Consider the following 15039-nt stretch of genomic DNA (forward strand, 5'->3'; position numbering starts at 1 on the left):
TTGGCTGTATCTAAAATAAATGTTGTCTTTTCTCGGAATGAAGGATTCATCCTACCGGATGAAATGTCTTATGTTTACCAAAAGTTCAGGAAATACTAGCATTCAAGAAATCACTGTCGATCCTAAAAAAACACAATGTAAGTCTACTGTTAGCTTGCCAGCTAGCTAGAATAACTTTAGCAGCTAATTAGCTAACCTAACATTAGCTAACCTAACTATCCCACATTTGCGAATGCAACAAGCAGTGTTAGTTGATGCTAGCTAATCCTATATAGTTCACTAGCTAGTAGCTACCTACTTTAGCTGGCTAAAATGTGCCCAGATTCAGAAGCTTTGTTAGCTAAAGCAATCTTTTTGCAAGACGGCACCGATAGAGATGGCAGCTTTGATTCAAGTCCTTAGGAAACAGTAGTATTTTAGTTTTTTTTAGGTGGTATAATTTCTTAAGTGTTATTACATACAGCCGGGAGAACTATTGGATATCAGAGAGACGTACATTTACCAGAGCAACCAGTACTACGACCAGGAATACGACTTTCCCAAAGCGGATCCTTTGTCTGCACCTCCCAGTGCAATTGAACTGATTGCAGAGGCCGACCCAAAACAACACCGTCGGAGGAGAGGGTGCCGGAGCGGTCTTCTAGTGAGGCTTCGGATGCGCGCACACCACCCACCGCTTCCAAGTATATTACACGCTAATGCCCAGTCCCAAGTTAACAAAGTCGACGAAATTAGGGCAAGAGTTGCTTTCCAAGAGATATCCGGAATTGTAACATACCGTTTCACGGAGACATGGCTAGCTGGGGACATGATGTCGGAGTCCGTACAACCAACAGGATTTTCAGTACATTGCGCAGACAGGAACAAACATCTCTCTTGTAAGAAGAAGGGCGTATGTTTCATGAATAACAACTCATGGTGTAATTGTATCAACATACAAGAACTCAAGTCCTTTTGTTCACCTGACCTAGAATTCCTCACAATCAAGAGAACTCTCCTCGGTTATCGTCACAGCCGTGTATATCCCCCACAAGCGGATACCAAGACGGCCATCAAGGAAATTCACTGGACTTTATGCAAACTGGAAACCATATATCCTGAGGCTGCATTTATTGTAGCTGGGGATTTTAACAAATCTAATCTGAGAACAAGGCTACCTAAATTCTATCAGTGTATTGATTTCAGTACACGAGCGAGTAACACACTCGACCACTGCTACTTTAACTTCCACGATGCATACAAGGCCCTCGCCAGTACTCCTTTTAGCAAATCTGACCATGACTCCATCTTGTTGCTCCCCTCCTATAGGCAGAAACTAAAACAGGAAGTGCCCGTTCTTAGGTATATCCAACGCTGGTCTGACCAATTGGATTCCACGCTTCAAGATTGCTTTGGTCACGTGGACTGGGACATGTTCCGGGTAGCCTCAGACAATAACATTGATGTACACGCTGACTCGGTGAGCGAGTTTATAAGGAAGTGTATAGGAGATGTTGTACCCACTGTGACTATTAAAATCTTTCCTAACCAGAAAACGTGGATTGATGGCAGCATTCGCGCAAAACTGAAAGTACGTACCACCACATTTAATCATGGCAAGGCGACTGGAAACATGACTGAATACAAACAGTGTAGTTATTCCCTCTGTAAGGCAATCAAACAAGCAAAGCGTTAGTATAGAGACAAAGTGGAGTCGCAATTCAACGGCTCAAACACGAGACGTATGTGGCAGGGTCTACAGACAATCACGGATTACAAAAAGAAAACCAGCCCCGTCGCAGACATCGACGTCTTGCTCCCAGACAAATTAAACAACTTCTTTGCGCGCTTTGAGGACAATACAGTGCCACCGACACAGTCCGCTACCAAAGACTGTGGGCTCTCCTTCTCCGTGGCCGATGTGAGTAAAACATTTAAACGTGTTAACCCTCGCAAGGCTGCCAGCCCAGATGGCATCCCTAGCCGTGTCCTCAGAGCATGCGTAGACCAGCTGGCTATTGTGTTTACGGACATATTCAATCGATCCCTATCCCAGTCTGCTGTCCCCACATGCTTCAAGATGGCCACCATTGTTCCTGTTCCCAAGAAAGCTAAGGTAACTTAACTAAATGACTATCACCCCGTAGCACTCACTTCTGTCATCATGAAGTGCTTTGAGAGACTGGTCAAGGATCATGTCACCTCCACTCTACCGGTTACCCTAGATCCACTCCAATTTGCTTACCGCCCCAATAGGTCCACAGACAATGCAATCACCATCACACTGCACACTGACCTATCCCATCTGGACAAGAGGAATAGCTATGTAAGAATGCTGTTCATTGACTACAGCTCAGCATTCAACACCATAGCTTGAGACCCTGGGTCTCAACCACACCCTGTGCAACTGGCTCCTGGACTTCCTGACGGGCCGCCCCCAGGTGGTGAAGGTAGGAAACAACATCTCCACTCCGCTGATCCTCAACACTGGGGCCCCACAAGGGTGCGTTCTCAGCCCTCTCCTGTACTCCCTCTTCACCCATGACTGCGTGGCCATGCACGCCTCCAACTCAATCATCAAGTTTACAGACGACACTACAGTGGTAGGCGTGATTACCAACAACGACGAGACAGCATACACGGAGGAGGTGAGGGCCCTCGGAGTGTGGTGTCAGGAAAATAACCTCTCACTCAATGTCAGCAAAACAAAAGAGATGATCATGGACTTCAGGAACCATCAAAGGGAGCACCCCCTATCCACATCGACGGGACAGCAGTGGAGAAGGTGGAAAGTTTTAAGTTCCTCGGTGTACATATCACCAACAAACTGAAATGTTCCACGCACACAGACAGTGTGGTGAAGAAGGCACAACAGCGCCTCTTCGACCTCAGGAGGCTGAAACTCTCACTAACTTTTACAGGTGTACAATTTAAAGCATCTTGTAGGGCTGTATCACCGCCTGGTACGGCAGCTGCACCACCCACAACCGCAGGGCTCTCCAGAGGGTCTGCACAACACATCACCGGGGGCAAACTACCTGCCCTCCAGGACACCTTCAACACCCAATGTCACAGGAAGGCAAAAAAGATCAAGGACAATAACCACCCGAGCCACTACCTGTTCACCCCGCTTCCACCCAGAAGCCAAGGTCAATACAGGTGCATCAAAGCCGGGACAGAGTGATTGAAAAGCAGCTTCTATCTCAAGGCCATCAGATTGTTAAACAGCCACCACTAGCACAGAGAGGTGGCTGCCTACCTACAGACTTGATATCATTGGCCACTTTAATAAATGGAACACTAGTCACTTTAAGAATGTTTACATATCTCGCATTACTCATCTCATACTGTATACTGTATCCTTCACTATCTCTTCTTTACTATCTATTGCATCTTAGCCCCTTTGTCACTGCTCATCCATATATTTTATATTTATATATTCTCACCCCATTCCTTTACTAGACTGTGTGTATTAGGTTTTGTTGTGGAATTTGTTAGATATTAGGTTTTGTTGTGGAATTGTTAGATATTACCTGTTAGATACTGCTGCACTGTCGGATCTAGAAGGATAAGCATTTCGCTACACTTGTAATAACATCTGCTAACCATGTGTATGTGACCAATACAATTTGATTTGACACGAGCTAACTAACTAGCTTCTGAAGTTTCTGAATCTGGGCACATTTTAGTCAGCTAACGTTAGTCTAGCCAAATACCTTTTTTCCAAACACCCAGTCAAGCTAGCTAGCTAGCTAATGTTAGCTTTCTAATTTTAGCTAACACCCAGTTAGCTAGACATTTTATTCTTTGTGTTAGTTGATAAAGTTGTTCTTACCTTGCTAATTACTGTAGACTTAAGTTATTGACATAACCTACTAACTAGCTAGATCAATTAACATATTTTTTTCTCATTGTAATATTAAATAGTCACTAACTGTCACTTAACTAATGTTGTTTATAGCTTTCAAATTAGGATCCTATACCTTAAGTATTTGGTGATGGTAGTTATCTAGTAACAGTTTTTCGCTTTTCCTTTTCTTCTTATTTCAGAGAAAGCATGTACACCATCTTAAGAATTATGGAGAACTGACGGCAAACACACTGAGGAGAAAACATGCCCCTAAGATTCCCTCCACCAGCAAGCAGAGCACATTACTGAAGACAGTGTCTCAAAAATCCATCAACAAAGCTGTGGTGAAGTATGTGGTCCAAGGGTTCCAACCATTCGCTGTTGTAGAACACAAACCGTTCAGAGAGTTTGTCCAGGATCTGCAGCCTAACTCAAAGATCTTATCAAGGCCCACACTGCGCTCCAGGATTGATGAAGGCTCCAAGGAAATGAAGAAGAAGGTGACTGAGGCCATGAGAGGAGTTGACCACATCGCCACCACCACCGACTGCTGGTCTGCAAGAAGACAGAGCTTCATTGGTGTTACTGCCCACTGGATAGACCCTGACAGTTTCAACAGATGCTCTGCAGCCCTGGCCTGTAAACGGTTGAGAGGATCGCACACCTTCGATGTGTTGGCAGGCGCCCTAAATAACATCCATTCTGAGTTTGAAATCATGGGTTAAGATTGTGAGAACAGCAACAGACAACGGCTCTAACTTATTGAATGTTTTCCGAGTTTTTGATGAAAAGATGAAAAACAACGAGATAGTGGAAGCAGTGGGTGGTGAAGCAGCTCAGCCAGGACAGGAAGATGGTGAAGAGGAACAAGAGGAGAGTGAAGAAGTGGAGTTTGTTGAGGTGGCAATGATCCTGAATGAAGATGATGGTTTTGAGTACCAGTTGCCGAAGCACCAGCACTGTTCTTGCCACCGACTCAACTAAGTATCTACAGTCAATGCCCTGAAAGCAACATCCAGTAAGAAAAAATAAATAAAAAGTGTCCCGTTCAATATTTGCCAAGTGCCAAGCCCCAAGCACTTTGGAACAAATGAAGATGCTTGCAGCTGCTGCGCCCGAATGCTACAGTACAAGGTGGAACTCCTGGTTCATGGCTGTAGAAAGACCCCTGAGGATCGTCAAAGACAAAGGAGAGGTGGTCGTCAGAGTTCTCTGTACAGACTTCGAGGTTCCAATGTAGGTAAGGATTATGTATTATTTTGTCATAATTTAAGTTCTTGAATGTTGTCTAAATCTGTTGCAGTTTCCTGACCCTTTGCTTGGGGACTAATAATTGTTTCATATTGTAGCCATACACTAACATTGATTACTGTAGTTAAATCAGGTGAAATGGTTAGTAGTCCCCTTTGTATAGGGTTAGGAAACGCAGTATTATTCTATATATTTTTTTTTCATAGGTTCAATCCAGCTGCACTCGCCTTCCTCACAGAGTATGCTGCCACCATGAGCCCAGTCGCAAAGGCCGTCAACATCCTGCAGGCTGAAACCAATGTCCAGATGGGGTGGCTACTTCCAACTACCAACCTGCTGATCACAAAACTTGACCGACTCAAGTTGTCCCTGAAGTACTGTAAGCCTCTGGTGGATACGCTACAACTGAGACTGAAGAAGCGCTTCAGCCACATGTTTCACAACCCTGAGCTGATAGCAGCTGCAATCCTTCTCCCCAAATTCAAAACAATGTGGACAAAGGATGATACCACCATCAGAATGGGTAACACAACATGTGGTAGATTAATAGTTTTTTATTATTCATAAACTGTGTATAGTGTACATTTTGACACTTCATAGAGTTGAGAACCACCCATTTAAACTACAATCCTGACTTTGTGGTTCAGTCCAATTGGTAGCCTACTTAGCCCTGTTGCTTGGTTTATATATATGGGGGATGGGGATGGATTAATGTAGGCTCTTGACTGCATGATTGATATTGTCATCTCCCTTGTATTTCAGGAATGGACTACATCAAGGACCTGGAAGAACCCTTGATGCAGCTAGGTGATGGCATCAGTTCATCAGATGAGGACTTCTTCTCTGCCATGAAAACCTCTCAAGCACAAGAAAGCTCCAAACAGATGGACGGACACCTGGCCTGTTCAGCTGATCATATGGAGTAAGCTGTCTCTGAGGTTAAACACACCCGTACCTACATCAAGGCTGTTCAGCATTGCAGTACTTGTTTTCAGCCCCAATGGCTGGATTCCAGAAACTTTGAAAACCAGCTTTTCCTGAAGATGAACCGTAAATTCTTCAACTTCAAGTAATGACAGCTTAACGCTAGCAAGCCCAAGGACACGGCTGCCTTATGCGTTTTGTTAATTTATGTTTAAAATTCTAAATCTTTACACCCAAGCCATAAGACTCCTGAACAGGTAATCAAATGGCTACCAGGACTATTTGCATTGTGTGCCCCCCCCCAACCCCTCGTTTACACTGCTGCTACTCTCTGTTTATCATATATGCATAGTCACTTTAACTATACATTCATGTACATACTACCTCAATTGGCCCGACCAACCAGTGCCCCCACACATTGGCTAACCGGACTATCTGCATTGTGTCCCACCACCCCCTCTTTTACGCTACTGCTACTCTCTGTTCATCATATATGCAGTCACTTTAACCATATCTACATGTACATACTACCTCAATCAGCCCGACTAAACGGTGTCTGTATGTAGCCTCGCTACTGTTATTTTTTCACTGTCTTTTTACTGTTGTTTTATTTCTTTACTTACCTATTGTTCACCTAATACCCTTTTTGCACTGTTGGTTAGAGCCTGTAAGTAAGCATTTCACTGTAAGGTTGTTGTATTCGGCGCACGTAACAAATAAACGTTGATTTGATTTATAGGTGTCCTTGTTACAAAGGCATGACCTGACACACTGATTTCTAATACAGTATCAGTGGTGAGGTCATATTCCTACAGTGAGGTTGTGTGCAGTTCTATACATGTACAGAATTGTTTCTTTTTTTAAGTATAGGATTCTATTTTTTCTAAAGCAAAGTGTCTGTGATTGTAAGTGCTTACGTTTACTGGCTATATTCCTTCATTATTAAAGGCATATTTCTATTTTGTCTGTAAGAGATGTATTTTGAAGTGCTGCTTATTTGAGAATCAACTCTGTTTTTGTATCTGAGCTATTCTTGCATCTGTAAGACTACCTTTCAGAAAAGCTCAAACCAAATAAAAGGGCTGGCTGTTTAGCTTTTTGGATTTACAGCTCCTATGTTTCATACTTTTACTTTTGGAGCCAGATACTTAAGGACATCCACCACTGCCTAATATAAGGAATTGAATGTATAACTTTTACTTTTACTCAAGTTTGATGATTGAGTACTTTTTACACCATTGAACTTAAGTACATTTAACACCATATACTTTTAGACTTTTACTCAAGTAGTATTTTACTTGGTGACTTTCACCTTTTCTTGAGTGATTTTCTATTAAGGTATCTTTACTTTTTCTCAAGTATGACAATTGAGTACTTTTCCCACCACTGTGTCTACTTTAATTCACTGACATCAGGAAAGAGATTGAGGGAAATCTCTGTGGAATGGTACTGCTTGACCTACAAAAGGCCTTTGATACAGTTAATCACTGTCTCCTAATCTTCAAACTGGAGGCACTGGGGTTAAGCAGTATCCCTCTAGGCGAGCAAGTAGTAAAGGTTAATGGTTCACTGTCTCAGGCAAAACCAATGAGTTGTGGCGTCCGCAGGGGAGCGTGCTTGGGCCTCTACTGTTTTTTACTGTATATAAACGATATGAAAGATGCTTGTTCTTGCCGTCTTTTCCTTTATGTGAATGACTCTACACTTCTTGTGTCTCACAAAAGTAAAACTATGTTGGAGAGCATACTTATCACAGAGCTTACTAGCAAATGGCTTGGCGATAATAAGCTATCTCTGCACTTAGGTAAAACTGAGGCAATTATTTTTGGAGCCAGACCTAAATTGAGTAGCTCCTCTGAAATCAGAGTGGAGTTAGGGGGTGAGGTGATGACAACTAAAACCTGTTAGCTACCTGGGATGCTTCCTTGATGGAAGCTTGGGAGGTGTGAGCAGGGGCACTAAAGTGCAATGGAAGGTTAATGCCAGGACTAAGTTTTTGGCTAGAAAGTCCAAGCTGCTTGATAAGGACTCCATGAAAGTGCTAGCCACTGCCCTCATTCAATGCCATTTTGACGACGCTAGTACTTCCTGGTTTGGGGGCTTATCTAGGCTTAAGAGGAAGCTCCAGAATAAGCTGATCAGGGTAGTATTGAAGGTGGAACTCAACTGGCTGCCTGTTGAGGCTAGGGTGTCCCAGATTAGACTGAGTTTGGTTTACAGAAGTATTTATGGTCCTGCGCCCAGATATCTAACTGATTACTTTCCCTGTGTTAGGGATGACCACAATCACAGAACCAGATCAGGTGTTGCTAATGTGTGGTTATACAGGTTCAGGAGTAATGCTGGGAAAGGCACTTTTTAGTTTACTGGAGCTTCAGAGTGGAATGAGTTGCCTCTGCCCATAAAACGACATCTTCTCTGGGCAGCTTTAAAAATAAAGTAAAAAACTGTTTGATGTCTTCTGTGTCCATATGAATGACCCCTATGATGTAGCTGCAATGATAATGTTCTTCTTTGTTTCAAGAGGACCACAATGGAAATGAAGCCCCAGACTTTGTGCGTTATCCACGATGATTTTACTGTGCATGTATGGCTTTTTCAAGTTTTATGTGCATTTGTTTTTTTAAATGGTCGAATTAATAAACTAAACATCCTATGGGGGCTTTGCCATGGTAGCCAAAATCAAGGTCAGCCCAGCATTTTTATACATGACCCTATACATGATGGGATGTTAATTGCTTAATTAACTCAGGAACCACACCTGTGTGGAAGCACCTGCTTTCAATATACTTTGTATCCCTTATTTACTCAAGTGTTTCATTATTTCAGCAGTTACCTGTACTTTTCCAGTCATTATTATTATTCGCCTTCCACTGGAACCTCTAGCGCAACATTTTCTAAAGCTACCGAGACCAAAACAACTTTAAAACCTATAGGCTGACTTTCTCCAGGTTGCTTGGAAAAAACCTTTTTGATAGTACTATTACATTTCATACTACAACCACATTTGCATGAATCACAATGGAGGATTTACCCAAACAACCCAATATTCAAGTCTATCAAAGTAGTCATAGTGCTAAACAGAACTCCACCAATCCTTAGCTAGAACCTCCATATGCAGCTTACTCTGTGTCTGTCTAAAACAGCATTTCCCAATCTCGGTCCTCAGGACCCAAAGGGGTGCACTTTTTGTTTTTTTTCCCTAGCCCTACAAAGCTTGATGATTAGTTGATTATTTGAATCAGCTGTGTAGTGCTAGGGTAAAAAACAAAATGTGCACCCCTTTGGGTCCCGAGGACCGAGATTGGGAAACCCTGGTCTAGAATGGCAACGCAGTACGCTATTGAAGCACGTTCTTTCCGTGGCTTACCGCCCCCGGTTGAGCTGGCTGTGCCTTGACTGCCGCGGCTGAGGAGCATGGTCATTGGAGAGAGCCATGGGGGGTGGCACTGTACTGTGCTGGCTCTGGTATTTTCTAAACACATTCTCCTTTCTGGCACAGTTCCAGCAATTATGCTGAATGCCCATAGGAAACCCTTTGAATAACCCTTTTGGGTTCCAGGTAGAACACTTTTCACTGATGGTTCTACATGGAACCAGAAAGGGTTAAGCAGGTAACCAAAAAGGGTTCTCCTGTGGGGACAGCCGAAGAACCCTTTTTTCTAAGAGTAGAGACTACATAATGAGACCACAGACAACAGTACTGGATATGTAATAAATCACTCTGTGCCTTGAGATGTCATAATCCTCCTAGTCTGTTAACTGACCAGAATCATGCTGGTCTACAATCTTTGTTGTTGAATTCTCATACTGTTAACAGCAATACACAATACATGAACAGTAACCTCCCCTGAATTTCAAATCAAGTTCCATCCCCCACTACATCCTATGCACTTTTGGATTCAGGGTACATTTCAGCTTTAATAGAATATCAAATGATCTGGTAGCTTGACATCATCATTGTAAAGGATTCAGATAGGCTACACGATCACAACAACATTTATAATGACCATCTGAATATCTTTTTAGAGAAGACTATGCTGTGATTTTGAACATGTAAACCTCAGTGTTTAATGTATGGATTATATCAATTTTGTCAGATAATTTTTTTTAAATAGATGTTGAGTCTTCTGTGGTTTGAATCCATAGCAACATGGCCATAGTTTCATTAAAACATTTCATTTTCAGTAGATGCAGTCGTATGCATTTTCATCATCGCAGTAGAAACACTGAAATGTAGCTTTTGAAATAACGATCTCACATAACTTTAATAGCAGGTTTAGAGTTACAACAGCAGGTTGTGACATGTATTAGCACAAATCAAATTAACAAAATAAAAAAAGGAGTTAAAAAGGTAAAATCCTACGGCCCATCTATGACCATGTATTAAAATGTTTTTGTTCACTTACAATATTAAAAACAGATCACGAGTTAGTCAATGTGTTACCAGGAACTACAAGCATCAAACCAAATAAATGGAGAGGTTCTATGAGCTCTGCCTTAAAAAAAAACATGACTTCCTACACATGAAAGCACTTGGTCGGGTCCAGGTCCAGTGTCTGTCACACTTCATTGACTTCGTCACCTGTGAAAATGTCAATCATCAATAGAACATTCCCTGCTTGGCCTAGGATTTTACAACATATAAAACAATGAACATAAATCTTCACAGGGCCGGCCCCGACCAAATAATATTAATATACACTGAACACCTGCTCTTTCCATGACAGACTGACCAGGATATGATCCCTTATTGATGTCACTTGTTAAATCCACTTCAAATGAAGGGGAGGAGACAGGTACATTTTTTATTTTTAAGCCTTGAGACATTGATTGTGTATGTGTGCCATTCAGAAGGTTAATGGACAAGACAAAAAATGTAAGTGCCTTGGAACGGGGTATGGTAATGGGTGCCAGGCGCACCAGTGTGTGTCAAGAACTGCAACGTTGCTGGGTTTTTCACACATCTTTTAATGTTTTTTTTTTCAGTTTCCCATGTGTTGTGTGTTATAATTGTAGAATACACAAGGTGCAGTTTTGAAATTTTGTTGTGGATCAGCAGTTTCTCTTGTTATGTCCGTCACTCAATCAGCCATGTCAGCTCACAATTCTTAGATTAGGCACATTCAGGGGCCCAGAGCGACTTACAGGAGCATTTTTAGGGTTAGGTGCCTTGATCACGAGCCTATTTGGCTCGGGGACTCGAACCAGCAACCTTTTAGTGGCCTAACTATCCTTTTATTTATTTTTTTGTAGTACGTTTACTAGTTTTTCTCCCCAATTTCATGATATCCAATTGGTAGTTACAGTCTTGACCTATCGCTGCAACTCCCCTCCAGACTCGGGAGAGGCGAAGGTCGAGAGCCATGCGTCCTCCGAAACACGACCCTGCAAACCCACACTGCTTCTTGACACACTACTCGCTTACCCAGAAGCCAGAGGAAACACCATCCAGCTGGCGACCGAGGTTAGCTTGCAGGTGCCCGGCCCACCACAAGGAGTCACGTGAGCGCGACGGGACAAGGAAATCCCGGCCGGCCAAACCCTCCCCTAACCCGGATGACGCTAGGCCAATTGTGCGCCGCTTCATGGGCCTCCCGGTCACGGGATTGAACCCCGATCTGTAGTGACGCCTCAAGCACTGCGATGCAGTGCCTTACACCACTGCCCAACTCAGGAGGCCCCTCAGCCCAACGATCTTAAAACGCTAGGCTATCTGCCGCCCCGCTGATTTTGTTAGTCACTCTCATATCATTAACATGGCATAAGTCTTGACAAAATGTGTAGAATTGCAGGAAATTAACTGTAAAACCACTAATTTTATCCTCTCTGCCCCATGGCAAAATTTGTAGAATTGCATGGAATTTGTTATAAAGTTGCTAAACTTCTCTCCGAACAATGGCAAAATCTGTAGAATTGCCGAAAGTTTGCTTTAGAAATGCAACATTTCCTTTACTCCCCATGACAAATGTATAGAATTGCAGAAAATTTGCTTTACAACAAAAATATTTATCTCCGCCGTCAAGAGGGGGGCCACTAAATGTTTTTCCTGTGAGGTGCAAATCTCACTTAGGGCACTCAAAATGCTAGGGCCGGCCCTGTATCTTCATTCCTGTCAGTTAAGCATGAGTATGAGAAATGTAGGTTTGGTTATAGAAAGGTTGTTATGTACTTACTCTCTGCACACGGGGAGCTGTATTCACTCACAGCTTCATCACCTGAAAACAGAAGAGAGGAGAATGCAGAGGTCAGTTCCTTTATAATGATAACTACTTCCCTGTCAGTCAACATCATTAAACTCCCACTTCAGGGGTGAACCAATGGGCCCATACTGGTGATGTCTCATTTCCTTCTTCAGGGAACTAGAGTTATGGACAGTACCAGTCAAAAGTTTGGACACACCTACTCATTCAAGAGTTTCTTTATTTTTTACATTGCAGAATAATAGTGAAGACATCAAAACTATGAAATAACACATATGGAATAATTTAGTAACCAAAACAAAGTGTTAAACAAAATCAAAACCTATTATATTTGAGATTCTTCAAAGTAGCCACCATTTGCCTTGATGACAGCTTTGCACACGCCTGGCATTCTCTCAACCAGCTTCATGAGGTAGTCACCTGGAATGCATTTCAATTAATAGATGTGCCTTGTTAAGTTATTTGGGGGAATTTCTTTCCTTCTTAATGCATTTGAGCCAATCAGTTGTGTTGTGACAAGGTAGGGTTGGTATACAGAAGATGGTCTTTTACCAAATAGGGTTAAGTCCATATTATGGCAAGAACAGCTCAAATAAACAAAGAGAAATGACAGTCCATTACTTTAAGACATGAAGGTCAGTCAATGTGGAACATGTAAAGAACATCCAAAGTTTCTTCAAGTGCAGTCGCAAAATGATGAAACTGGCTCTCATGAGGACCGCCACAGGAAAGGAAGACCCAGAGTTACCTCTGCTGCAGAGGATAAGTTCATTAGAGTTACCAGCCTCAGATTGCAGCCCAAATAAATGCTTCACAGAGTTCAAGTAACAGACACATCTCAACTGTTCAGAGGATACAGCGTGAATCAGGCCTTCATAGTCAATTTGCTGCAAAGAAACCACTACTAAAGGACACCAATAAGAAGAAGAGACTTGCTTGGACCAAGAAACATGAGCAATGAACATTAGATCGGTGGAAATCTGTCCTTTGGTCTGATGAGTCCAAATTTGGATTTTTGGTTCCAACCGCTGTGTCTTTGTGAGATGCAGAATAGGTGAACTGATGATCTCTGCATGTGTGGTTCTCACTGTGAAGCATGGAGGAAGAGATGTGATGGTGCTTTGCTGGTGACACTGTTGGTGATTTATTTAGAATTCAAGGCACACTTAACCAGCATGGCTACCACAGCATTCTGCAGTGATACGCCATCCCATCTAGTTTGTGCTTAGTGGGACTATCATTTGTTTTTCAACATGAATGACCCAACACACCTCTAGGCTGCGTAAGGGCTATTTGACCAAGAAGGAGAGTGATGGAGTGCTGCATCAGATGACCTGGCCTCCACAATCACCCAACCTCAACCCAATTAAAATGGTTTGGGATGAGTTGGACCGCAGAGTGAAGGAAAAGCAGCCAACATGTGCTTAGCATATGTGGGAACTCCTTCAAGACTGGAAAAGCATTCCAGGTGAGCTGGTTGAGAGAATGCCAAGACTGCGCAAAGCTGTCATTTAGGCAAATGGTGGATACTTTGAAGAATCTAAAATATATTTTGATTTGTTCAAAACTTTTTTGGCTACTACATGACTCCATATGTGTTATTTCATAGTTTTGATGTCTTCACTATTATTCTACAATGTAGAAAATAGTAAAAATAAAGAAAAAACCCTTGAATGAGTAGGTGTGTCCAAACTTTTGACTGGTACTGTATCCCAGACAGGTATGGCATTTCCACCAAACACTGAGCAAAAATATATATACAAGATGCAACAATTTCAAAGATTTGACTGAGTTACAGTTCCATATAAGGAAATCAGTCAATTCAAATAAATTGATTAGGCCCTAATCTATGGATTTCACATGACTGGGCAGGCAGGGGTGCAACCATGGGTGGGGCTTGGAGGGCATAGGCCCACCCAATTGGCAGCCAGGCCCACCCACTGGGGAGCCAAGCCCAGCCAATTATATTTTTGTTTAGTATAGATATTTCAGACAGAAAGGGGTGTATTGGAAACTGGTTATTAGAAATTGGTAGTATTTCATTAATATACAAAAAAAGCAACATCCAAACTCAATTCATGGTTATCTTATATTAAAATAATTTGACACTTTCTTTCAAGGACTAATATATGTAGGACTAATATACCCTATGGGCAGTGGAGGCCCGTCATTCAGGGCAGGTGGGGCAGACCTATGAGATCAATATCATGTCAAATGTATTCACAAATGTAAATCACTATCCACAAATGCAATTCACTATCCACAAACAAACACCTTTTGATTTGTATATCGATATATTGCGTTAGAATTCTTTTAGAACTGCAGATCATTTCCAAGGGCCTTAAGTAAAATGACTGCCATAAAGACAAAAAGTTCAGGCATAGAAAGTGATTTGTAGTCGTAGAAAAAAGGAGCTGTGGAAAAGGAGGTGAGTGTAACCGGTGTGAAATGGCTAGCTAGTTAGCGGTGCACGCTAATAGCATTTCAAATCGGAGACGTCACTCGCTCTGAGACCTTGAAGTTGTTGTTTCCCGTGCTCTGCAAGGGCTGAGGCTTTTGTGGAGCGATGGGTAACGATGCTTCGAGGGTGACTGTTGTCGATGTGTGCAGAGGGTCCCTGGTTCAAGCCAGGTTGGGGCGAGGAGAGGGACGGAAGCAATACTGTTACAAAGTCTGATCCCATATCCTACACCTCCCCTTTGCATGACTCTCCTGGGGAAACATTTAGAGGCTTCAGGAATACCTATGTCTCCTTAATGCTCATCGTCTGTGCAACTTGAGACAGCGAATGGATTATAATCACTTACAATGTATGACATAGCACCACTAAAT

The 15039-nt window shown here is 42.4% G+C and overlaps 1 protein-coding gene across 1 annotated transcript in view; it reads right to left on the reverse strand.

Annotated features, from left to right (window-relative positions):
- Positions 1-10241: 10241 nt before the first annotated feature.
- Positions 10242-15039, reverse strand: part of LOC120028337 (alpha-2-macroglobulin-like) — a 34524-nt gene continuing 29726 nt past the window's right edge. The window contains exons 35-36 of the mRNA XM_038973555.1: positions 12181-12222; positions 10242-10589 (exon numbers count right to left, since the gene is read on the reverse strand). Of these exons, the coding sequence (XP_038829483.1) occupies positions 10567-10589; positions 12181-12222 (65 nt within the window). The 3' untranslated portion in view covers positions 10242-10566. The remainder of the gene's footprint in view (positions 10590-12180; positions 12223-15039) is intronic.

The sequence above is a fragment of the Salvelinus namaycush genome, chromosome 34 (genome assembly GCF_016432855.1).
Source record: "Salvelinus namaycush isolate Seneca chromosome 34, SaNama_1.0, whole genome shotgun sequence".
NCBI lineage: Eukaryota > Metazoa > Chordata > Actinopteri > Salmoniformes > Salmonidae > Salvelinus > Salvelinus namaycush.